General features: G+C 45.7%; 2 protein-coding genes across 3 annotated transcripts in view; both read right to left on the minus strand.

Moving 5' to 3' along the window:
• Window positions 1-927, minus strand: part of LOC110489804 (VOPP1 WW domain binding protein) — a 95,190-nt gene extending 94,263 nt beyond the window's left edge. Inside the window, exon 1 of the mRNA XM_036944071.2 lies at window positions 834-927. Coding sequence (XP_036799966.1) covers window positions 834-851 — 18 coding nt within the window. The 5' untranslated portion in view covers window positions 852-927. The remainder of the gene's footprint in view (window positions 1-833) is intronic.
• A 1,566-nt stretch (window positions 928-2,493) lies between these two features.
• Window positions 2,494-24,364, minus strand: part of LOC110489802 (serine/threonine-protein kinase 17A) — a 46,705-nt gene continuing 24,834 nt past the window's right edge. Inside the window, exons 2-7 of one of the 2 annotated variants that reach the window (XM_021562722.3) lie at window positions 20,846-21,058; window positions 8,960-9,104; window positions 8,483-8,609; window positions 8,318-8,366; window positions 7,903-8,082; window positions 2,494-4,238 (exon numbers count right to left, since the gene is read on the minus strand). In XM_021562722.3, the coding sequence (XP_021418397.1) occupies window positions 3,911-4,238; window positions 7,903-8,082; window positions 8,318-8,366; window positions 8,483-8,609; window positions 8,960-9,104; window positions 20,846-21,058 (1,042 nt within the window). In that variant the 3' untranslated portion in view covers window positions 2,494-3,910. The remainder of the gene's footprint in view (window positions 4,239-7,902; window positions 8,083-8,317; window positions 8,367-8,482; window positions 8,610-8,959; window positions 9,105-20,845; window positions 21,059-24,364) is intronic. The other variant, XM_021562723.3, reaches the window with a different exon arrangement.

A 24,364-nucleotide genomic window follows, 5' to 3' on the forward strand; every position in this document is an offset into this window, starting at 1 on the left:
ATGTTCATTGTGTAATTGGTGCTAAGCTTCCTTAACGACAGCATTCGGACAGGTGTATTTCTATGACCTCACCAGTCCCCTCTGTATGGTGATAATGAGAGATGCATAATACACACTGCTGTCACAACAAGAGAAATCCTCAGACTGAATTACAACACTGATTCACCCCTGAATTAACGTTGAAGTTTAGAACTAGGCTTAATATTATGCATCAGCAAAATATACAGTAGGTCTACAGCACATGATAATGGCGTTTGAGGGATGGGTTAACTTTGAGACGAATTGTGTTGAATAGGCCTAATTAGGTAGGACTGCCCCCATGCGTTGTCAAAAATGTTTAGGCTCAAATAAGTTAGCACCTCCATAGTGAAATCAAACAACAACTTTGATTAACAACACGATTAAACTAATTATAATACCCATTTGTCATTAAAAGCTTTCCAGTCACTTCTAATCCTCTGGAAACATCAATTAAGACGCTCAACACCTGGTGAATTTAAATAAGTATACCATCTTTGAAATATTTCAACATTTAAATCTCAATTAACACAACAGGCCTGGTAGAAAATCAACTGCAACATTTCTCTGACAAGTTAATTGAGATGTCTCATTGGGCACATCTAAATATTTTCTGTTTTGATTTGAGTGCCAGTTTTTGCTATTTCATAGAAGGCCGACATTTCTAAATAGTAGGCTACAATATTATAGGCCAATAAAGTCATTACAAATAACCACATACTTGGTATAGGCATATTTCAAGAAGCTAGACCACACTTTACAACCAGAGCAAATAAGAAGGCTCATATAGTCATATATTATTTCATTGCACTCACCACAGAGCTGTGTTCCATAGCTGTTCATCACCTCCCTCAGACTGGCAACATCAGGCTGGAGTGAATATCTTCCTCCCAAAGAAATAGCCTCCAATCTATCAAGTTTTATATCGTGTCAAACAAGTCTGGCGGCTACAGTGTATCCTTCTTTCATTCCTTTAAGTAACTACTCATTAGAAATGGCTGGACAGGTGAATGCCATGAGATGAAGTCCTTGCGTTCACCTGTACAATCATGTGTAATCAGTGATTACTTCAAGGAAGGGAGGAAAGATGCACTTTTAAGGAATTTGAACAGCTCATGTGTAGCCAGGTCTCAGACTTGTGAGCCAACATGGTCATTTAGCGGTCATTTGGCAGAAAACAGTGAATAGATCCCTTCCTTATTGCGTTCCTGACAAATATAATGTATCATTCTCCACCCAGACCCAAAGGCATGAGTTCCTCAATGGACTGGGGAACTACTGGTTGTAAACAAATTGCTGGCTCAATAACTTTTTCATTAAGATAATAGTCTTGGAGGGTGGTAGTAAAAAGAACACCCACTGGAAAGCCAACCCTCACCAGAAGTGGAGAGGGAGGGAAAGAGGAGAGGACTGGCAAGAGAAGTCTACTTAACAGCTGCATATGAAAGGCTAATAGAGTGCCACAGTATGAGTTGTAATACCCATAAAACCTGGTGTGACCTTTTGACAACCGTGTAAATCTCTCGGGGACAAGGTGACTTTTATCAATATATTCATTCACCTGTATTTACCCCCGCAAAATGAAATGCTAATTATGTACTAATGTGGCTATTCTTATTTTTTTATTTATTTAACCTTTATTTAACTAGGCAAGTCAGTTAAGAACAAATTCTTATTTACAATGACAACCTACTTGGGAACAGTGGGTTAACTGCCTTGTCAGCTCGGGGATTCGATCCAGTAACCTTTCGGTTACTGGCCCAACGCTGTAACCACTAGGTTACCTGCCACCCCTTCAAATCGTCCACTGTCATGATCTGGACGAGACTGACGAATCGAGTCAAAGGTCAGAACTCTGGATTAACTATCGAATGTTAACTAAGTGTATTAATGTATATATTGGCTACATTTCTTTAAAATGGACAATTCTGTAAACAGTCTTGTGCAAATTTTAAATTGACACAATACCTGTTAGCAAAGGTATCAGCTAGAAATTACGTGCAGGAGCTAGCAGGGATTTAGTTGTCTTTCATGATTTCTACTTTTATGCTAAGTAGCATTTTTCAGATCAGATTTTCATAGTTATCAAAGTATCATAGTTATCAAAATGTCAAAATGTCAAGCCAGGGTAAGACTACACGAAACACAGCCCATATTTTTAAGTGTTTCTAAAATCCTCTATGGGAAAAATGAATAGTGGAAAACCGATTAGAACCGTTTCTCTGTTTGGCCGCTAGGTTTTATGGGTATTATGACCTCGACTGAGGGGCATCACACTGATGCTTGGCAAATAGCCTGTCCTTTCCCTCACCCCCACCCAGTGGACACAGTTACCAGTGTGTCCACGCAGATGTATCATACAGTCGTACGCATGCACACACACACACACACACACACACACATTACATGTCATCTCCTCTGAAATAAATGTCTTCATTCAAGGCCACAACACAAAAAAACAAATCGTACTCAAAAAAGGTTTAGAGACTTATCTTTATTTACAGTATCAGGACATTCATGTACAAATTTGTTCCCATAATAAGGAGCCTCTCGTTTGATATACAGTAATTACTATTGGGAGTTAGGAAAGAAAAACAAGCGCCGTCTGCAAAAACAAGTAAATTATTTGCAATTATTGCCCGAAGAGATTGAAACCCATGGGATGTTCCCAGTTCTGGGTCAAACGTGTGCAATGGCTTTTTAAACAGTATTATTTAGAGATATACTCTCAAAGCAACAGAACGTTTGTTTCACATACATAGAATTAACCCTCTCTCCCCCCGTTCCCATTTTAGAAGATATCTATAACCTTAAACAAAACACCTTAAGAAAAGAGATGGCCTGACGAAACATGGACAAAAAAACTGAAGGGAAAAAAAAAGATGCAATTGCATTTATGGCCCAAGTCATTGCTAATTCTCCAAGCATGGCACCAAAGAAGAAGAAAACAAAAACAAAACAAAAGTATCACAACAAGGCTTAGGGCCAGATTCAATCAGATCGGCTTTAGCCAAAACCCACATTGCTGATGTTTTGACATTGTCGGAGGTGGAACCACGTTAGAGCTGTCAAATCCACAACGGATCCCGGCAATATACCTAAAGCGCATGTCGCCATTGGCTGCACAGAGTCACATTGAGAGAAATCCCATGCAGCCTTGTTTACAAGTTCGAACACTGGAATGTGAGATGTAATCTACACTTGGATTAGGCGGATAGAAATCCTCATTATTTTGCTCATTGATTTTCCATTCAAGCGTCATTATTTCTATATCGCCTACACTTTCTCGTCCTGAACTTTAATGCAAGTGGGATGGCTGTGGTTTCGTGACAGTGATCACAAGAGCAGCTCTGATTTGACAGCTCCAACGCAGTTCCACTTCCGACACGGCCAAAACATCAGCTCTGCGGGTGTCGGATATGGGTTAACGCTTGATCTGACTGAATCTAGGCCTTAGTCTGGAGTAACGATCCCCATGTATAGTAAAGCAGCACCAACATAAGACAAAAAACAACAGGAAAAAAATAAAATAAAAAATAAAGAGTTTGGCTTACGAGTTCAGACCATGAGGTGGGTTAAAAAGTGTCATATTTATTCTGGTTTGTAAGTGCGACATTTTGTACCGCTTTCACCTAGATGTAAGAGCAGGGGTTCTCCACTATGGTTCCTGGCGAGCTACTGGGTGGTTAAGGCTTTCACTCCAAGCCATCTTTAATGTACCTGATTTTACTAACCAACCAATTAGGGCTGTGATCGGCTGAATTAGCTGGTGTGTTAGTGAACGGCAGGAGGGAGACCCAACACAACCAGTACCTCTCCAGGACCGGAGAGAAGACCCCTTGTGTAAAGGTTGAGATGTCTGTGTGTGTATGTGTCTGTGTGTTTGTGTCCTTCAGTATATGAACTCCCCAGGGACCTCTTGGAGGGCGCTAAAGGGCTCCTCGAACTTGAAGCGCTTGGAGATAGCCTTTTGGTCGGGGTTTATGACCTCCTTGTCCGTTGACTGGCGACACTGGCCCAGTGTGTAAGCTGCCACCACGATCAGCTCCTCTGTTCCTTCCTTCTCCTCTTCCCTGATGGGGCTCTCAGGGCTGGCTGGCTCCGAGGGGCACTTGGTTGGGCCGATAGTCTCTTTCACCGCTGTTGTCGCCTCTGCCTCCTTTTTCTCTTTTGGCTGGAGCCACTGGTGCTGCAGGCACTCTTCTGCTGTGGCACGGTTCCTGTTGGGAGAAAGGAGAGGGGCCAGGGAATCAATGGGAATATCCACCTTCTTCACTGGCTTGGTGGGTTTCAGCACCAAGGCTGTGGGTTTGATTGCCCAAGGCACCTATTTTCTGACATATATACAGTGCCTTGCGAAAGTATTCAGCCCCCTTGAACTTTGCGACCTTTTGCCACATTTCAGGCTTCAAACATAAAGATATAAAACTGTATTTTTTTGTGAAGAATCAACAACAAGTGGGACACAATCATGAAGTGGAACGACATTTATTGGATATTTCAAACTTTTTTAACAAATCAAAAACTGAAAAATTGGGCGTGCAAAATTATTCAGCCCCTTTATTTTCAGTGCAGCAAACTCTCTCCAGATGTTCAGTGAGGATCTCTGAATGATCCAATGTTGACCTAAATGACTAATGATGATAAATACAATCCACCTGTGTGTAATCAAGTCTCCGTATAAATGCACCTGCACTGTGATAGTCTCAGAGGTCCGTTAAAAGCGCAGAGAGCATCATGAAGAACAAGGAACACACCAGGCAGGTCCGAGATACTGTTGTGAAAAAGTTTAAAGCAGGATTTGGATACAAAAAGATTTCCCAAGCTTTAAACATCCCAAGGAGCACTGTGCAAGCGATAATATTGAAATGGAAGGAGTATCAGACCACTGCAAATCTACCAAGACCTCGCCGTCCCTCTAAACTTTCAGCTCATACAAGGAGAAGACTGATCAGAGATGCAGCCAAGAGGCCCATGATCACTCTGGATGAACTGCAGGGATCTACAGCTGAGGTTGGAGACTCTGTCCATAGGACAACAATCAGTTGTATATTGCACAAATCTGGCCTTTATGGAAGAGTGGCAAGAAGAAAGCCATTTCTTAAAGATATCCATAAAAAGTGTTGTTTAAAGTTTGCCACAAGCCACCTGGGAGACACACCAAACATGTGGAAGAAGGTGCTCTGGTCAGATGAAACCAAAATGGAACTTTTTGGCAACAATGCAAAACGTTATGTTTGGCGTAAAAGCAACACAGCTGAACACACCATCCCCACTGTCAAACATGGTGGTGGCAGCATCATGGTTTGGGCCTGCTTTTCTTCAGCAGGGACAGGGAACATGGTTAAAATTGATGGGAAGATGGATGGAGCCAAATACAGGACCATTCTGGAAGAAAACCTGATGGAGTCTGCAAAAGACCTGAGACTGGGACGGAGATTTGTCTTCCAACAAGACAATGATCCAAAACATAAAGCAAAATCTACAATGGAATGGTTCAAAAATAAACATATCCAGGTGTTAGAATGGCCAAGTCAACGTCCAGACCTGAATCCAATCAAGAATCTGTGGAAAGAACTGAAAACTGCTGTTCACAAATGCTCTCCATCCAACCTCACTGAGCTCGAGCTGTTTTGCAAGGAGGAATGGGAAAAAATTTCAGTCTCTCGATGTGCAAAACTGATAGAGACATACCCCAAGCGACTTACAGCTGTAATCGCAGCAAAAGGTGGCGCTACAAAGTATTAACTTAAGGGGGCTGAATAATTTTGCACGCCCAATTTTTCAGTTTTTGATTTGTTAAAAATGTTTGAAATATCCAATAAATGTCGTTCCACTTCATGATTGTGTCCCACTTGTTGTTGATTCTTCACAAAAAATACAGTTGTATTTCTTTATGTTTGAAGCCTGAAATGTGGCAAAAGGTCGCAAAGTTCAAGGGGTCGAATACTTTCGCAAGGCACTGTATATACAGTGCCTTCGGTAAGCATTTAGACCCCTCATTCTAAATGTTATGTTACAGCCTTATTTTAAAATGGATTAAATAATTTTTTCCATCACCAATCTACACACAATACCCCTTAATGACGAAGCAAAAACAGGTTTTTAGAAATGTTTGCAAATTTTTGTAAATGTATTTTATTTCTTGATTTTTTTTACAATTACTCAGTACTTTGTTGAAGCACCTTTGGCAGCGATTAGTCTCGAGTCTTCTTGGCTATGACGCTACAAGCTTGGCATACCTGTATTTGGGGAGTTTCTCCCATTCGTCTCTGCAGATCCTCTCAAGCTCTGTCAGGTAAGATGGGGAGCATTTCTGCACAGCTGTTTTCAGGTCTCTCCAGAGATGTTCAATCGAGTTCAAGTCTGGGCTCTGGCTGGGCCTCTCAAGGACATTCAGAGACTTGTCCCGAAGCCACTCTTGCGCTGTCTTGGCTGTGTGTAGGATTGTTGTCCTGTTGGAAGGTGAACCTTCGCCCTAGTCTGAGGTCCCGAGCAGGTTTTCATCAAGGATCTTTGTACTTTGCCCTATTAATTTTTCACTCCATCCTAGTCTCCCAGTCCCTGTCACTGAAAAACATCCCCACAGCATGATACTGCCTCCACCATGCTTCACCGTAGGAATGGTGCAAGGTCTCCTCCAGACGTGATGCTTGGCTATCAGGCCAAAGAGTCTTTAGGTGCCTTTTGGAAAATTCCAAGCGGGCTGTCATGTGCCTTTTACTGAGGAGTGATTCCGCCTGGCCACAACCATAAAGGCTTGATTGGTGGAGTGCTGCCGAGATGGTTGTCCTTCTGGAAGGTTCTCCTATCTCCACAGAGGAACTCTGGAGCTCTTTCCGATTGACCATCGAGTTCTTGGTCACCTCCCTGACCAAGGCCTTTCTCCCCCGATTGCTCAGTTTGGCCGGGCAGCCAGCTCTATGAAGTGTCTTGGTGGTTCCAAACTCATTCCATTTAAGAATGATGGAGGCCACTGTGTTCTTGGGGTCCTTCAATGCAGCAGACATTTTTTAGTACCCTTCCCCAGCTCTTTGCCTCGACACAATCCTGTCTCGGAGCTCTACGAACAATTCCTTCGACACCATGGCTTGGTTTTTGCTCTGACATGCACTCTCAACTGTGGGACCTTATATAGACAGGTGTGTGCCTTTCCAAATCATGTCCAATCAACTAGATGTACCACAGGTGGACTCCAATCAAGTTGTAGAAACACCAAGGATGATCAATGGAAACAGGATGCACTTGAGCTCAATCTCAAGTCTCATAGCAACGGGTCTGAATACTTATGTAAATAAGGTATTTTTGTTTAATATTTTCAATTAATTTGCAAAAATATTTTATTTTTATTTTTTTGCTTTGTCATTATGGGGTATTGAGAGGAGGATTTTTTTTTATGTAATCCATTTTAGAATAAGGCTGTAGCGTAACAAAATGTGGAAAAGGTCAAGAGGTATGAATACTTTCCGAATGCACTGTATACACTGAACAAAAATATAAATGCAACAAGTGTAAAGAGCCTAGAAATGTTCCATTCGCACAAAAAGCGCAGTTTTGAACACAAATTTGTTTACATCCCTGTTACTGAGTATTTCTCATTTGCCAAGATAATACATCAACCTGACAGGCGTGGCATATCAATAAGTTGATTAAACACCATGATCATTACACAGCTGCACCTTGTGCTGGGGACAATAAAAGGCCACTAAAATGCCACAGATGTCTCAAGTGTTGCTATTGGCATGCTGACTGCAGCAATGTCCACCAGAGCTGTTGCCATAGAATTTATTTATTTCAATTGAACTGTAACTCAGTAAAAATGCTTAAATTGTTGCATTTATATTTGTATTCATTCTTAGGGCTTTAAAGAGAGTCATTACTCACTGGGGTTCTTTGATGAGCAGGGCTTTGATGAAGGTGATGGCGGCCTGGTCTACATGCTCCAGCTCCTCCTCCTGGTAGCTGATGTTGATCTGGGAGATGTTGAGGAATGTCTCCTGCTTGTCCTCTCCCAGGAAGGGAGATATGCCCGTCAGCATCACATAGGCCAGCACACCAATACTCCTGTCAGCCATTTACAGTGACAAACGGTTAGACAGCCACTGGAAATAAGTTCCAGATTTTCTCTCTAAGATAAACTCAGAACTTTACATGTGCATAATGGGACGGTGCTGTTTTCTTTCATGTGTGAAGTTTTCCATTTTCTATCCCTTTTTCAAATAAGCTTTTGGATAATTCAAATCACAAGCCATACAACGTACTGTTGCACTAAGTTACAGTACAGTGAAATGCCACTTACCACATATCTGTCGCTGTGCTAATCGGCTCGTAATTCAGGATTTCTGGAGCTGCAAAACATTTGTCTTTATTTTATTTGGGTGAACTATCCCTTTACAGATTTTGGACATGTTGAGTGCAGTGACCATGATGTCCATAACAAAATGGCGTGTGCTGCACTACTTACCCACATACTCCGGGGTCCCCATGATCTCCCTGAGCTCCTGACTGCTGCTCACCATCCTGGACAGACCAAAGTCCACGATCTTGATGTCCCCCAGAAGAGCATCGCTGGTCAGCAGAATGTTCTGGGGCTGGAGAGGAAGAAAGAAAAACACAGCAGCCTCAGAGGAGGTCCAGTGTGGCTAACTTGCGTGTGTTTGGTATTGCGTCTAAACAGCGATATTAAAGCTTGATTCCATCTTTAAAGAGATAGGGCAACATTCTGGCAATTAAGCTTTTTTGCTAGTTAGCAACGTCCTTCAAACTGCACGCATACCTCCCAAAAAATTGGTATCCGCGAGTTCATCCGTCTCTGGGTAAGCAGAAGGAAAAAAAATGGCCAAAATGTCACACTATCCCTTTAACCACAAGGTGGACGATGTGATCACATGCATATAACAAGAACGTTGGTAAAGCGTGTAGCAGGGGTTCAGGGACTGACCTTGAGGTCCAGGTGCACCATGTTGTTCCTGTGGAGGAAAGAAACTCCCTCTAGGATTTGTCTCATCAACCTCTTCACGTCCTCCTCTTTGAAGGCCTCGTCCCGCTCCGCCACACACTGGTTAAAGATCTCTCCTCCTGCTGCACTGTGGACACACACACACTGGTTAAAGATCTCTCCTCCTGCTGCACTGTGGACACACACTGGTTAAAGATCTCTCCTCCTGCTGCACTGTGGACACACACACACACTGGTTAAAGATCTCTTCTCCTGCTGCACTGTGGACACACACCAACCGGTTAAAGATCTCATCTTTTCCATACAAACACACAACCAAGTTGAAACCGTAATAGTAGTATTTTACAAGCTGCTTGCTTTTCGGATTTGACAGGCTGGCTATATGCTGGTGTGCATTGGATGTAAAACCACACATCTTATCAGTACAAACATTCAAACCTTTCATTTTGCAATTCACTACTCTCTCTCTGTCACTAACGTCTTAACCTCAACCAGTGATTTGCTATATTCTTTGGGAGTCTGGGATAGCCTGTCCTCAATGACCAATCACTGAATGATTGATGACTGTGATTACTGTGTTTCTCATGTCTGGTGGTGGTGGGTATGCTGCCTTCCAGCTACGTCTGGTCTCCTGTCTGGTGGTGGGAGTAAGCTGCCTTCCCGCTAGGTCTGGTCTCCTGTCCGGTGGTGGGGGGTATGCTGCCTTCCAGCTAGGTCTGGTCTCCTGTCTGGTGGTGGGGGGTATGCTGCCTTCCAGCTAGGTCTGGTCTCCTGTCTGGTGGTGGGGGGTATGCTGCCTTCCAGCTAGGTCTGGTCTCCTGTCTGGTGGTGGTTATACTGCCTTCCAGCTAGGTTTGGTCTCCGGTCTGGTGGTGGGGTATGCTGCCTTCCAGCTAGGTTTGGTCTCCGGTCTGGTGGTGGGGTATGCTGCCTTCCAGCTAGGTCTGGTCTCCTGTCTGGTGGTGGGGGGTATGCTGCCTTCCAGCTAGGTCTGGTCTCCTGTCTGGTGGTGGGGGGTATGCTGCCTTCCAGCTAGGTCTGGTCTCCTGTCTGGTGGTGGGGGTTATGCTGCCTTCCAGCTAGGTCTGGTCTCCGGTCTGGTGGTGGGGGTTATACTGCCTTCCAGCTAGGTCTGGTCTCCGGTCTGGTGGTGGGGGGTATGCTGCCTTCCAGCTAGGTTTGGTCTCCGGTCTGGTGGTGGGGTATGCTGCCTTCCAGCTAGGTCTGGTCTCCTGTCTGGTGGTGGGGGGTATGCTGCCTTCCAGCTAGGTCTAGTCTCCTGTCTGGTGGTGGTGGGTATGCTGCCTTCCAGCTAGGTCTGGTCTCCTGTCTGGTGGTGGGGGGTATGCTGCCTTCCAGCTAGGTCTGGTCTCCTGTTTGGTGGTGGGGGTTATACTGCCTTCCAGCTAGGTCTGGTCTCCTGTCTGGTGGTGGTGGGTATGCTGTCTTCCAGCTACGTCTGGTCTCCTGTCTGGTGGTGGGAGTAAGCCGCCTTCCCGCTAGGTCTGGTCTCCTGTCTGGTGGTGGTGGGTATGCTGCCTTCCAGCTAGGTCTGGTTTCCTGTCTGGTAGTGGGGGTAAGCTGCCTTCCAGCTAGGTCTGGTCTCCTGTCTGGTGGTGGGGGTTATACTGCCTTCCAGCTAGGTCTGGTCTCCTGTCTGGTGGTGGTGGGTATGCTGCCTTCCAGCTAGGTCTGGTTTCCTGTCTGGTGGTGGGGGTAAGCTGCCTTCCAGCTAGGTCTGGTCTCCTGTCTGGTGGTGGGGGTTATACTGCCTTCCAGCTAGGTCTGGTCTCCTGTCTGGTGGTGGGGGTTATGCTGCCTTCCAGCTCGGTCTGGGCTCCTGTCTAGTGGTGGGGGTTATACTGCCTTACAGCTAGGTCTGGTCTCCTGTCTGGTGGTGGGGGTTATGCTGCCTTCCAGCTCGGTCTGGGCTCCTGTCTAGTGGTGGGGGTTATACTGCCTTACAGCTAGGTCTGGGCTCCTGTCTGGTGGTGGGGGTTATACTGCCTTACAGCTAGGTCTGGGCTCCTGTCTGGTGGTGGGGGTTATGCTGCCTTCAAGCTAGGTCTGGACAGTAGCTTTAGCTGTACAGCTATTTGACATTCCAGGGTTGAGGTGGAACATTTTACTGTTATTCCACCACCTGGGTGATTTTGCCCCAGGCGAAGCTAGCTGTTGAGTGATCCACTCCTGGCGTTGACATAGACAACCCTTCATAATGATATATGGCCACTGTTAATGAGGAGAGACCCTTTTTAAGAGTCTGTTTCCCTCTGTAGCCAGCCACAGACAGTGATAAGTCCTGCTAGTTCACCAGACAAGGTTATGGGTCTCCTCTTGGGTGGGCTTCGGAGGTGCCGTGTGTGTGTGTGGCTTAAAGCAATGGCACTCTGTTCCAAAACTTCTCCGGGGGATGTCAAAACGACTTGAACTTGAGTCTATTCCAGTATCCCCCATGGGAGACAGCTAGATATTGTATCTAGATCAAGGGAGTGTGGAAGGCTCCATCTCACTAGAGGGATTGGTTCTAACATAGCACACTAATTAGGGATAGTGCACTACAATAACACTATTGACACGGTTTGATTCACCACATGATCATACGATTGTGATTTGTAAATAATATTATGAATATTTCACAACACAGTACGCCACAAAGTTAATATGAAAATATCTAATATAGTTAATATAACTAAATGACATGGAACGGAAACAGCGTGCCTTTTAAAATCACTGGCAGTTCTTAGTGCCTGAGGGATAATACTTTACTTTACAGTCCTATTTCAGATGGTTATTACAAACAACGGTGTCTTATGTCTATTTCCTAGTACTTACGAAGCACTGCTTCAATTCATCCCAACAAATGTAAAAGGTCATTACTAGGTAACCATTGTGCACATCATATCATGTGGCTAAGTAAATACCAGGCAAGCAACAGACTGTAAACTATTTGAAAGTCTTGTTATCTCTCATAGTACCAGTTGTGTAAAGTACTTAAGTAAAAAATACTTTAAAAGGACTACTTAAGCATTTTTGGGGGGAATCTGTACTTTACTATTTATTTATTTTTTACTATTTTTACTTCACTACATTCCTAAAGAAAATGTACTTTTTACTCCATACATTTTCCCTGACACCCAAAAGTACTTGTTACATTTTGAATGCTTAGTAGGACAGGAAAATGGTCCAATTCACACACTTATCCCTGGTCATCCTGACTGCCTTTTGATCTGGCAGACTCACTAAAGACATGCTTGGTAAATGATGTTGGAGTGTGCCCCAGGCCATCCTTAAAGAAAAATTATACAATAAAATGGTGCCATCCAGTTTGCTTAATATAAGACATTTGAAATGATTTATACTTTAACTTCAGATAATCAAGTATATTTCACCAATTACATTTCATTTTGATACTTCAGTATATTGAAAACCAAATAGTTTTAGACTTTTACTCAAGTAGTATTTTACTGGGTGACTTTCACTTTTACTTGAATCATTTTCTATTAAAAAGGTATCTTTACCTTTACTCAAGTATTACAACTGGGTACTTTTTCCAGTCTTGAGTCTTGATGACATGAGGAACTAGCAGGGGGAAAAAACACCACCCTGTGCCCCTTTCCACACGACACCTTGTGTGACACGTGAAACTAACTTAATTTACTCCTGACCCGCAGTGACTGCCACCCAATTAAGTTGGAAAGCGAGACACGAGAAAGTTTGTTGAAAGACTGAGGCTTATCAAAAATAGACTTGGGCTCCCTTGAAGCCAACATGAATTGGGTCCTGTCTGGGTAGGGAGGGAGTTTCAGAAGTTGTTTTGGTTCTAAGGCTGAAAATCCAGCGCTTGCCACATGCCAGGTTGAAAACACAGAAAGGTAGATCAGAGGGACGTCAGACTTAGGTCAGCTGAGTGGTAGGCTTCATGTAGAACCTGCTGTACTGTATTGTCACATGGGTCTAAACTCACGGTATGTGGTTGTGGGTTATGCTGTATTATATTTTCTCAGGTGGTGTAGCTGTACGCTGCATTGCTCTGTGGTGTTGCGCTGTGCACATTATGGAATGACTAGTAATCCTATTTCTCTGGAGCGGTTGTTGTGCTAGTACTGTGTTGCTCCTCGGCTGCACCTGGCATGACATGTCCAGTGGCTAAGCCTGGGTGGGTGACTTGTCTCCGGTCTGTCTATGTCGGTCTGTCTACCCAGTCTCGTCCCTCTCCGAGTATAGGATCCATCATCCAACAATTGGCCAAACCCGTCACAGAGAGAGAGCGAGAGAGAGAGAGGCCCCATCGAAAATCAGTGATGACTCCAGTCAATGTACTTTGCAAAGGGCAGACAGCTGAGAGAGAAAGCCAACAACCTCTCCTCATTCATTATCTTTATTATCTTCCAGACAGGTGAGTCACAGTGAGCCCACGCCTGCACATCTGAGTGTACAGTAATGTCCTTGAGTGATATTAAAACACATGGTTCATGTCTCAATACTTGGAGAATGAAAGTCCTTTCCTCAGGTCTTTTTCTTCATTAACACTTGATAGGTGAATAGGATTCCGCTATATTGCTTCCACCCCTCATGTCCTGCAAGATCAGCTATCGCGGAGGTAAGAAAACAAGGTAGTTTAAAAGGGCAACTCCACCACTTTAACCTCATTTTCCTTATCTCCAGCCCAATACCAGTGTCAACATATGTGAAAAATGCCATATTATATATGAAGTTAAAAAGTCCATAGTCAAAAGTTAACATTTTAAAAAGTGCTTTTTCAAACACAGATCAGCGGTGAGGTGGGGAGCAAGAAAAATACCCTCCCTTGGGCTAGAAACTCACTGCAGGTTTTGAAAATCAACATTTTAATTTACCTTCAATACTACCCTGTAAAAAAAACATGTTGTTTTACCACTGAGCTGTTTTCAAATATGTAGACACTGGTTCGGTGCTGGAGATGAATGAGGTTGAAAAGTGGCAGAATTGCCCTTTAACTCATGAGACACAGCATATAACTAACTCTCTAGTTGAGGGTGAAATGTGCTTTTCTGTTATTGTCTCTTAAGGCAATTCTGGAGAGATAATGCAAAACCCCTTGCAGTTTCACTGACTCACCATCGGGTGTCAGTCAAGGGTAGAGGAGATGGGTAGAGGAGATACAGTAACCTGGTTTTAAGGTCTGTGACGGTAACAGAGTGGGATTAAACCTAAACCGAGGGAGACCTCCTTCCCAGGTCGAGGTCTGGTAAAGCACTCTGCTCCATATGGTCAGCCACGAACACCCCATGGAGCACTAACTAAAGGCTGCATCAGGAAAATCATGTTATCAGCTTTGTTTTCCCTCCAACTCAGTGGTTGCTAAATGTTTCAGCATTGTGACCCACTAATCAAATCATCACAGCTGAGTCTCAAACTACAACTGTGACTTGGTCCCACGTCCTGACCCACCATTAGGGGAAACAAACTGCCCCAACTGCAAAAAAATAAATACAAATCTGGATATTTTCAACGTTAGTCACTTGGTACCAAACAGAGTGGATTCTGTTTGAACTTTGCGACCAGTATAATGCCGGACACCAGGGACGTCCAACTGGCAGAGGAAACTCAGACAACACGGCACAGAACCAAAACAGTTTTTTTAGGGGGGGGGGGGGGGACAGTTTCTCAGAGCCTCCTCTTCTCTATGTATTCTCCACAGACACGGAGGGCTCAAACTGGTTCCTCTGTTAGCACGGCCAGTAATTATAGCCTAGCGCTGAAAGTTTAGCCTCTTAGAGCCTCTAACCACTGAGTGCACCAGGGGCGGATTCATAACTAGGTCATTGCTGTTTTGGATGATGAGAGCACGTCTGGCCAGTTGCTGCTGTACTGTTTTGGTGTGGTGGGACCGGGGATGAAACCCCCTTCTAATCCGAGGGGGCTCACACAAAGTGACATGAACTCTTAATGCCAAAGTGCCACACACATCACATGTACATAATAAACTATTGGAACGTAGCCTATTGCCCCATTTCAGAGAATGTGGGAGTCTTTGAGTATAATATTTCTGGGTTTTGGGCCCTTAGCTCTCAGTACAACATCTGATCTGCTGAAAATGTAATGATGAATAGTATGTATTGGGATCAGTGGTTAATATGAAATATAATAATTTTGATACCAATTTCCACGATACTAGCTTGTCAAACTATTTACGTGGATGGGATATCTTTGAATGTGTTCAGTCTGAGCGGACAAAACATTTCCCGTGCCCTGGATTCATTCAATCAAAGAAAGATAGATCCCATTGATCCCCGACCCATTTCAGCGAAACTGAACACGGGAATCGTCCGGTCTGTTTCTATTTTTGTGGTGACCTGTTTTGTTTCACCACTCAAACAAAAAACAAAAGACTAGCCACTATGATCAATGGAGGATGAGAACAAGAGAGAAGAAGAAAGAGGATGGAAGGAGGAAGGTGAAGTGGGTTGGATTGATGGGATAGAGTGACAAAACGATCAAGTGCCATCGGGCACAGTAGAGCTCAGTGTAGGATTTGCTTGAGATGGGCTATCCCCCTTGCTCTGGAGATTAACCCTCCTCCATTGCTCTTATCCTCCCCTTCTCTGGGCTGGCAGCCACGGTCCGGGCCCTCACGTGCCGCCATGGAGCACCACTGACATAATAAACTTCCATCTGGGGCCCAGGGAGCCCAATGAGGCTACATTCCTCCCTCACCCAGCCCCTCCCCTCTCCATCCTGCCTGGAAAAGAGCTTTGGAGCGCTCTTCCCCCAACCCCAACCCCCCCCCTTCCGCCTCATACTGTAATTGCATGAATAGCTCTCTTTAATTTCAGGCTGACCCTCATCAGAAGACTCACCACCCCCTCCCTCTCCTCATTCCTCACGGAGCCTCAAAATATCCATCAGCTTAAAAAGAAATATAAAAAAATAAGAGGAAAAAGGAAAAACACAAAATCTATTACAACCAGGACTTTCTCTCCCTCAGTCTCCCTCCCTCCCAGTCTTCATCTCCCTCCCTCCCTTTCTCCCTCTGTCCATCCCTCTCCCTCCCTCCGCCCCCCCCCTCCGTCCGTCCCCCCCTCTCTCCACTGATTTCACATGCCAGAACCTGAAACAGGCTAAATGCATTCCACTCTACTTCCCTTCTGTATTAATAAAATAAAAAACAAAACAGCTCTATTATCCATATTGAATGGTGCTGACAGGGGCACTGCCAATCGCCAGGGAGGGATCGCTTCCTATCCTTCACTCAGCCCTCTTTTTTTGACAGGGTTATTGATGATATGGGGCCCTCCTGGTCGTACAGAAGAGAGGGGGTAAAGGCAGGGGACGGGTTGTCAACTGAGGTCTGAACAGCAGATCAACAATGGGCTTGGGAGGGCGGGGGGGGGGGGGGGGGGGGGATTAAGACTAACGGAAGTGCAGCGGCAATTAAGGGATATTCTATTCTAAAAGATTACATTCTAATACACAGAAAATGTCATCCGCAAATACGATACGCCGATACAGCTATGAAAAACGATCCCCCTCTTCTCAACATAATACACATTAGGCTGAACGATCCCCCTCTTCTCAACGTAATACACATTAGGCTGAACGATCCCCCTCTTCTCAACGTAATACACATTAGGCTGAACGATCCCCCTCTTCTCAACGTAATACACATTAGGCTGAACGATCCCCCTCTTCTCAACATAATACACATTAGGCTGAACGATCCCCCTCTTCTCAACGTAATACACATTAGGCTGAACGATCCCCCTCTTCTCAACGTAATACACATTTGGCTAAACGATCCCCCTCTTCTCAACGTAATACACATTAGGCTGAACGATCCCCCTCTTCTCAACGTAATACACATTAGGCTGAACGATCCCCCTCTTCTCAACGTAATACACATTTGGCTGAACGATCCCCCTCTTCTCAACGTAATACACATTTGGCTGAACGATCCCCCTCTTCTCAACGTAATACACATTAGGCTGAACGATCCCCCTCTTCTCAACGTAATACACATTAGGCTGAACGATCCCCCTCTTCTCAACGTAATACACATTAGGCTGAACGATCCCCCTCTTCTCAACATAATACACATTAGGCTGAACGATCCCCCTCTTCTCAACGTAATACACATTAGGCTGAACGATCCCCCTCTTCTCAACATAATACACATTAGGCTGAACGATCCCCCTCTTCTCAACGTAATACACATTTGGCTGAACGATCCCCCTCTTCTCAACGTAATACACATTAGGCTGAACGATCCCCCTCTTCTCAACGTAATACACATTAGGCTGAACGATCCCCCTCTTCTCAACGTAATACACATTAGGCTGAACGATCCCCCTCTTCTCAACGTAATACACATTAGGCTGAACGATCCCCCTCTTCTCAACGTAATACACATTTGGCTGAACGATCCCCCTCTTCTCAACGTAATACACATTTGGCTGAACGATCCCCCTCTTCTCAACGTAATACACATTTGGCTGAATGATCCCCCTCTTCTCAACGTAATACACATTAGGCTGAACGATCCCCCTCTTCTCAACGTAATACACATTTGGCTGAACGATCCCCCTCTTCTCAACGTAATACACATTAGGCTGAACGATCCCCCTCTTCTCAACGTAATACACATTAGGCTGAACGATCCCCCTCTTCTCAACGTAATACACATTAGGCTGAACGATCCCCCTCTTCTCAACGTAATACACATTTGGCTGAACGTTCCCCCTCTTCTCAACGTAATACACATTAGGCTGAACGATCCCCCTCTTCTCAACGTAATACACATTTGGCTGAACGATCCCCCTCTTCTCAACGTAATACACGTTAGGCTGAACGATCCCCCTCTTCTCAACGTAATACACATTAGGCTGAACGATCCCCCTCTTCTCAACGTAATACACATTAGGCTGAACGATCCCCCTCTTCTCAACGTAATACACATTTGGCTGAACGATCCCCCTCTTCTCAACGTAATACACATTTGGCTGAACGATCCCCCTCTTCTCAACGTAATACACATTTGGCTGAACGATCCCCCTCTTCTCAACGTAATACACATTTGGCTAAACGATCCCCCTCTTCTCAACGTAATACACATTTGGCTGAACGATCCCCCTCTTCTCAACGTAATACACATTAGGCTGAACGGTCAGTCTCAAAAGGAGAGTAGTAGGGCATCTCATCCTGTTAACATGCGCAATCTAATTTTCTCTTCTAGGCTACTCAAGTATTTGTCCATTGAGTAGCCCCCACCACAGGGAGCATTACAGCCTTGTCCAGGTGAGCAGTCGAGTCACAGAGGGGCTCCATATGGACTGGAGTGACTGTTAGCGGAGGTCAGCAGTGTGGTGCCCTTTGCATTAGCTTAGGATGCTAATCTAGCAGGCCAATCAATTATCTCCCTGCTAATGCTATTGCTAACACCACGTCCATCCCCCAAGCTACTCCAGGGCACCACAGGGCTCCACTTAAAGCTTCTTTAAACCTGAGAGAGAGAGAGCGAGAGAGAGAGAGAGGGAGAGAGAGAAAGAGAGAGAGAGAGCGAGCGAGAGCGAGCCTGCTCTGCAGTAAACTTGTTCCCCAGGCCCGCTTAGCGTTTCATTAAGTAGAATAACATCCGTCTCTGCTGTTCTGAAACACAAGTGCATGCACACACATACACATGCGCGCACACAGTGTGCCATTACAACCAGCAGCACAGTTACAATAATTGAATGAACACATTGGCGAGAGAGAGAGAGAGAGGAGAGCCAAGCTGCCCTGGGGGAGGAGAGGTGACCCCATGTTGAGTGAAGGGTCCAAGTCTCCTGAGCCAGCGCCAACATGTGGAAACATGGCAGCCTAGGGGAAAGTGCATGTCAATGGGCTCAATATGGAAGGGAAAGAGAGACACTCACACGTGTGCACACACACACACACACAAAGTCCTGAGCAAACAGCGGTGGTGGGGTAGTTTCCATGGGCAGGCAGGAAGACAGGGAGGAGGGAGTGCAGCTCTATGGGCTAGCTGCTGGGACCTCTCCCTTCACGCCAGTCTTCACACACACAAAGGGCACATGAGAACCAGGTCAGGTCACTCATTGGTCAACAGCACTGATCTCACTCTACCACTCAAACAGACAGCTGAAGACCTTTGGCATGTATTTTTTGATCAGCTGAAAGGATGGCACTGTTTTATCAAATCAGAATGACGATTTCTTCATTAACATGTTCAGATTTTTCATCCAGCCAATATTATTACAATATTGTAAAAGCAAAAGGCCTAGCCTAAATCAAGGACTTTGACTTATCAGAGGTCGACACAGAAGTTAGTATTAGGTAGCTACAGTAGGCTAATAGCTTTTCTTCTACAGGGAGTTTGAATCCAAAAGAGACCAGTATGGATCCTGTCTGGGAAACCAATCAGCCAGTTAGTGTGATGGCACAGCAGCTAACTTCCCCTGAGTCCATGAGAATGCTCTCACCCCAACAACCCCAAAGTTCAATGTCTGCATGTGACAAAGGGGAAACCCAATCCGCCACGCAATGTGTCTGTGTCTGTGTGACCCGTCCAGTGCAGCAGAGAGGGGAGGGGGTATGGCACGTTGTTGAAATAGCCAGTGCTCACTGAGGCATGCAGAGTATCGCCCTGGGCTTTGGAACTGGATTACTACTCTCTATGGCCCACTATCCACTTCTCTGTCTCTCTCCCTCTCTTTATTCAGTGAGGCCTCCCCATCTCTATCCAGTGAGGCCTCTCTCTCTCCCTCCCCATCTCTATCCAGTGAGGCCTCTCTCTCTCCCTCCCCATCTCTATCCAGTGAGGCCTCTCTCTCTCCCTCCCCATCTCTATCCAGTGAGGCCTCTCTCTCCCCCTCCCCATCTCTATCCAGTGAGGCCTCTCTCTCTCCCCCTCCCCATCTCTATCCAGTGAGGCCTCTCTCTCTCCCCCTCCCCATCTCTATCCAGTGAGGCCTCTCTCTCCCCCTCCCCATCTCTATCCAGTGAGGCCTCTCTCTCTCCCTCCCCATCTCTATCCAGTGAGGCCTCTCTCTCCCCCTCCCCATCTCTATCCAGTGAGGCCTCTCTCCCCCTCCCCATCTCTATCCAGTGAGGCCTCTCTCCCCCCCTCCCCATCTCTATCCAGTGAGGCCTCTCTCTCCCCCTCCCCACTTCTATCCAGTGAGGCCTCTCTCTCCCTCCCCACCTCTATCCAGTGAGGCCTCTCTCTCCCTCCCCATCTATCAAGTGAGGCCTCTCTCTCTCCCTCCCCCTCTCTATCCAGTGAGGCCTCTCTCTCTCCCTCCCTATCTCTATCCAGTGAGGCCTCTCTCTCTCGGCTTTATTCTAGTTCTGTCGCTACCTCATGCAATTGTTCATTACTTTTTTTTGTCCCATCCCTGTACTTATCTCCTCTCATTCTAGGGTTTCACCTCAGTCTCAATATTTAACAGCTCGCCTTGCCATGGACCTGCTGCCTTTCAATAAACCATCTGGGTCACAGACTGTTTATTATTCACCAGTCAGTTAAGGTGGCATGCAGCTAAGAGATCAGTCTGAAGTGCCCGGGAGCCTTTTCCGTACTTCCTGTGGGTCAAAGGTGATACGTAGTGTCGAGCTACCTTTTCCATGGCCTAAATAACACTTTGCATTAGATCACTAGCACATTACCTATCCTCCTGAAGATGAAGCCATATCAGACTATTGAGATACTAACTGTGTAAAAAACATGTGCATAAAAAGAGATTGTCGTCCATGTCAGAAGTGGACTAAAATGGAGGGTAGACCTTCTCTCTCTTCTTCCACGGCTGACCTTTTCAAGTCAACGCATCATACCGTTGAGTGCGTGGCATTGTTCCTACAACTTCGATTTGACCAAAGTGCGACACTCACAACTGGAGGACGAGCACCATCTCGGCGGCCATCTCGTAGACCTGGTGCAGGTTGACCACCCGCTGGCTGGCCGTGGCGAGCTCCAGAACGGCCACCTCGTGGATGATCTCCAGCCTGCAGTCCTGGCCCTTCCTCCTCTTCCTCATGAACTTGGCGGCGTACTCCCGGCCCGTGCACTTCTCCACACACTTCCTGACCACCGCAAACTTCCCCCTGTGGAGAATCACAGGCGGAGAGAAGAGGGTGCTGGGTGAAGATTTATATTTCACTGAAAAGTTGTTTCAGTACAGAGAATAAGGTAGGCTTTTCCAGACACTTTCTAGTCTAATGTCATCTACAATAGAGAAGGTTTATATATGCACCATTCAAGATATTCTAAGGCCTTTTAACTAGCTCTGTAACTATGGTAACTGAAGGCCGTTCATCACTTGGCATGACAAGTTGACTATATGACCTAGTTTCACTGACCCAATAGGGCAATACGGACTTTCTAACAATTCACAAGAATGACACAAAGCCACAAATGAATGTTAAGAGTTCTCAGTCTGGAGAAACTAAAAGGAAGTCATCGCAGTGTCTCTCATTAGATCTGCATGATGTTACAAATCAAAATGACCCGATGAACAAGCAGTGGATTCACTTACAAATGTGTACACACAGGCAGAAATGTTTTTTGTAGAACCCTTTCATCTGTGTGTGTGTGTGTGTGTGTGTGTTATGTTGATGAGAGAGAGGTGTTGTAGTGATCCTGAGACCAGCACACTTAACGTTGGATCTGAACATCCCTTTGTCTCCTTGGCATTTCTGCAGGATGAAGTCATCTCCCGTCCCCAGAACCCAAGTTGGCCCTTTTTCTCACCGCTACAGCCGTCTGCTTTGTGGCGCTGACCCACTTTGAATGTGGACTATGAAGGGGTAGGGGCCTGGACTGGTCTGGTGTGAAAAACACACAGCGAGCGGCTGTGTTTCAAATGGCAACCTATTCCCTTATGAAGTGCACTACTTTTAATTAGGGTCCATAAGTAGATCTGGTCAAAAGTATACAGGGAACAGGGTGCCATTAGGGACTCAGAGTGTGTTGCCCGGGGGGCCTTGCAGAGAGAAAGCAGTGTATAAAGATGACACGCCTACATCAACTCCCCTCTCGGCTACCGAGAATGCAGCCAAATGCTCTAATACACTGAACCAATGGTCCCATTATTGTCTGACCTCATTGTAAGAGGATATGACAACACAACCTCAGGTTCTAAAATGTGTAGCAGAGACATTTAAATGCCAAGTAGAAACAGTGGAGGCTACAGGGATACCGTTTGCCTACTTTGTTTCCATGCGAAGGCAACACAACTTTTATTTACACTTTATAGTACAATGGTATTGACTTAACCTCTAAGGAGGAAGTATTTGCGGGACAAGGAAAGGTTCTTTGAAACAGAGGTTTGCAGTGGAAAAGTCAGAACTCTCCGGAGCCAGACAACTCTCTTATCAAACAGGTCTGAAGAATGATTTACCGGCCGAGGTGACTTGAGGCTGATAAACAGAGTTTTGTGAGTGATAACCATGCACGCACACACACACGGATTTACGAGTCACGCCGGAACATGGTGGCAGTTGAGAAAAGTCAGAGCGATTGACCTCTCTGAAAGTGCCAGAGCTGCCAAAGGGTGGAGAGTAAACATCCACCTAAACATCATTCCCATGACCTTAGCTCCTCTCATCCAAGCCTTAGATTTAGAAAATCTGAACCACATATCACCTGGTCCTCCTTGTATCCGCCCACCTTCATCCCTCCTTGCACACTCAGATAAATGGTGTAAGACCATGTTCAACATCTACCTTAAAGAAGACAGTGGCCTTGAAGGTTGAGCCTGGCAGCTGTCAAATATCTCAGGTTGTCCTTACTGTCAGATTGTGTAAGGGGGTGGGCACATCCTCCCAGTTCTCATGAAAGTAGTGTCAACTAGCCTGCATCATGTGCAACACAGCCATGACATGCGAGAGACTGGGCAGCAAAGAGGGATGTGAGAGACTGGGCAGCAAAGAGGGATGCGAGAGACTGGGCAGCAAAGAGGGATGCGAGAGACTGGGCAGCAAAGAGAGATGCGAGAGACTGGGCAGCAAAGAGGGATGCGAGAGACTGGGCAGCAAAGAGGGATGCGAGAGACTGGGCAGCAAAGAGGGATGCGAGACTGGGCAGCAAAGAGGGATGCGAGAGACTGGGCAGCAAAGAGGGATGCGAGAGACTGGGCAGCAAAGAGGGATGCGAGAGACTGGGCAGCAAAGAGGGATGCGAGAGACTGGGCAGCAAAGAGGGATGCGAGAGACTGGGCAGCAAAGAGGGATGCGAGAGACTGGGCAGCAAAGAGGGATGCGAGAGACTGGGCAGCAAAGAGGGATGCGAGAGACTGGGCAGCAAAGAGGGATGAGAGAGACTGGGCAGCAAAGAGGGATGAGAGAGACTGGGCAGCAAAGAGGGATGAGAGAGACTGGGCAGCAAAGAGGGATGCGAGAGACTGGGCAGCAAAGAGGGATGCGAGAGACTGGGCAGCAAAGAGGGATGAGAGAGACTGGGCAGCAAAGAGGGATGAGAGAGACTGGGCAGCAAAGAGGGATGAGAGAGACTGGGCAGCAAAGAGGGATGAGAGAGACTGGGCAGCAAAGAGGGATGAGAGAGACTGGGCAGCAAAGAGGGATGAGAGAGACTGGGCAGCAAAGAGGGATGCGAGAGACTGGGCAGCAAAGAGGGATGCGAGAGACTGGGCAGCAAAGAGGGACAGATCTGACTAGAAGTCGACCGATTAATCGGCATGGCCGATTAATTAAATCAAATCAAATCAAATTTTATTTGTCACATACACATGGTTAGCAGATGTTAATGCGAGTGTAGCGAAATGCTTGTGCTTCTAGTTCCGACAATGCAGTAATAACAAGTAATCTAACTAACAATTCCAAAACTACTGTCTTGTACACAGTGTAAGGGGATAAAGAATATGTACATAAGGATATATGAATGAGTGATGGTACCGAGCAGCATAGGCAAGGTACAGTAGATGGTATCGGGTACAGTATGTACAAATGAGATGAGTATGTAAACAAAGTGGCATAGTATAGTATAAAGTGGCTAGTGATACAAGTATTACATAAGGATACCGTCGATGATATAGAGTACAGTATATACGTATGCATATGAGATGAATAATGTAGGGTAAGTAACATTTATATAAGGTAGCATTGTTTAAAGTGGCTAGTGATATATTTACATCATTTCCCATCAATTCCCATTATTAAAGTGGCTGGAGTTGAGTCAGTGTCAGTGTGTTGGCAGCAGCCACTCAGTGTTAGTGGTGGCTGTTTAACAGTCTGATGGCCTTGAGATAGAAGCTGTTTTTCAGTCTCTCGGTCCCAGCTTTGATGCACCTGTACTGACCTCGCCTTCTGGATGATAGCGGGGTGAACAGGCAGTGGCTCGGGTGGTTGATGTCCTTGATGATCTTTATGGCCTTCCTGTGACATCGGGTGGTG

Source organism: Oncorhynchus mykiss, chromosome 15 (assembly GCF_057628025.1).
Source record: "Oncorhynchus mykiss isolate SJ-2025 chromosome 15, ASM5762802v1, whole genome shotgun sequence".
Classification (NCBI taxonomy): Eukaryota; Metazoa; Chordata; class Actinopteri; order Salmoniformes; family Salmonidae; genus Oncorhynchus; species Oncorhynchus mykiss.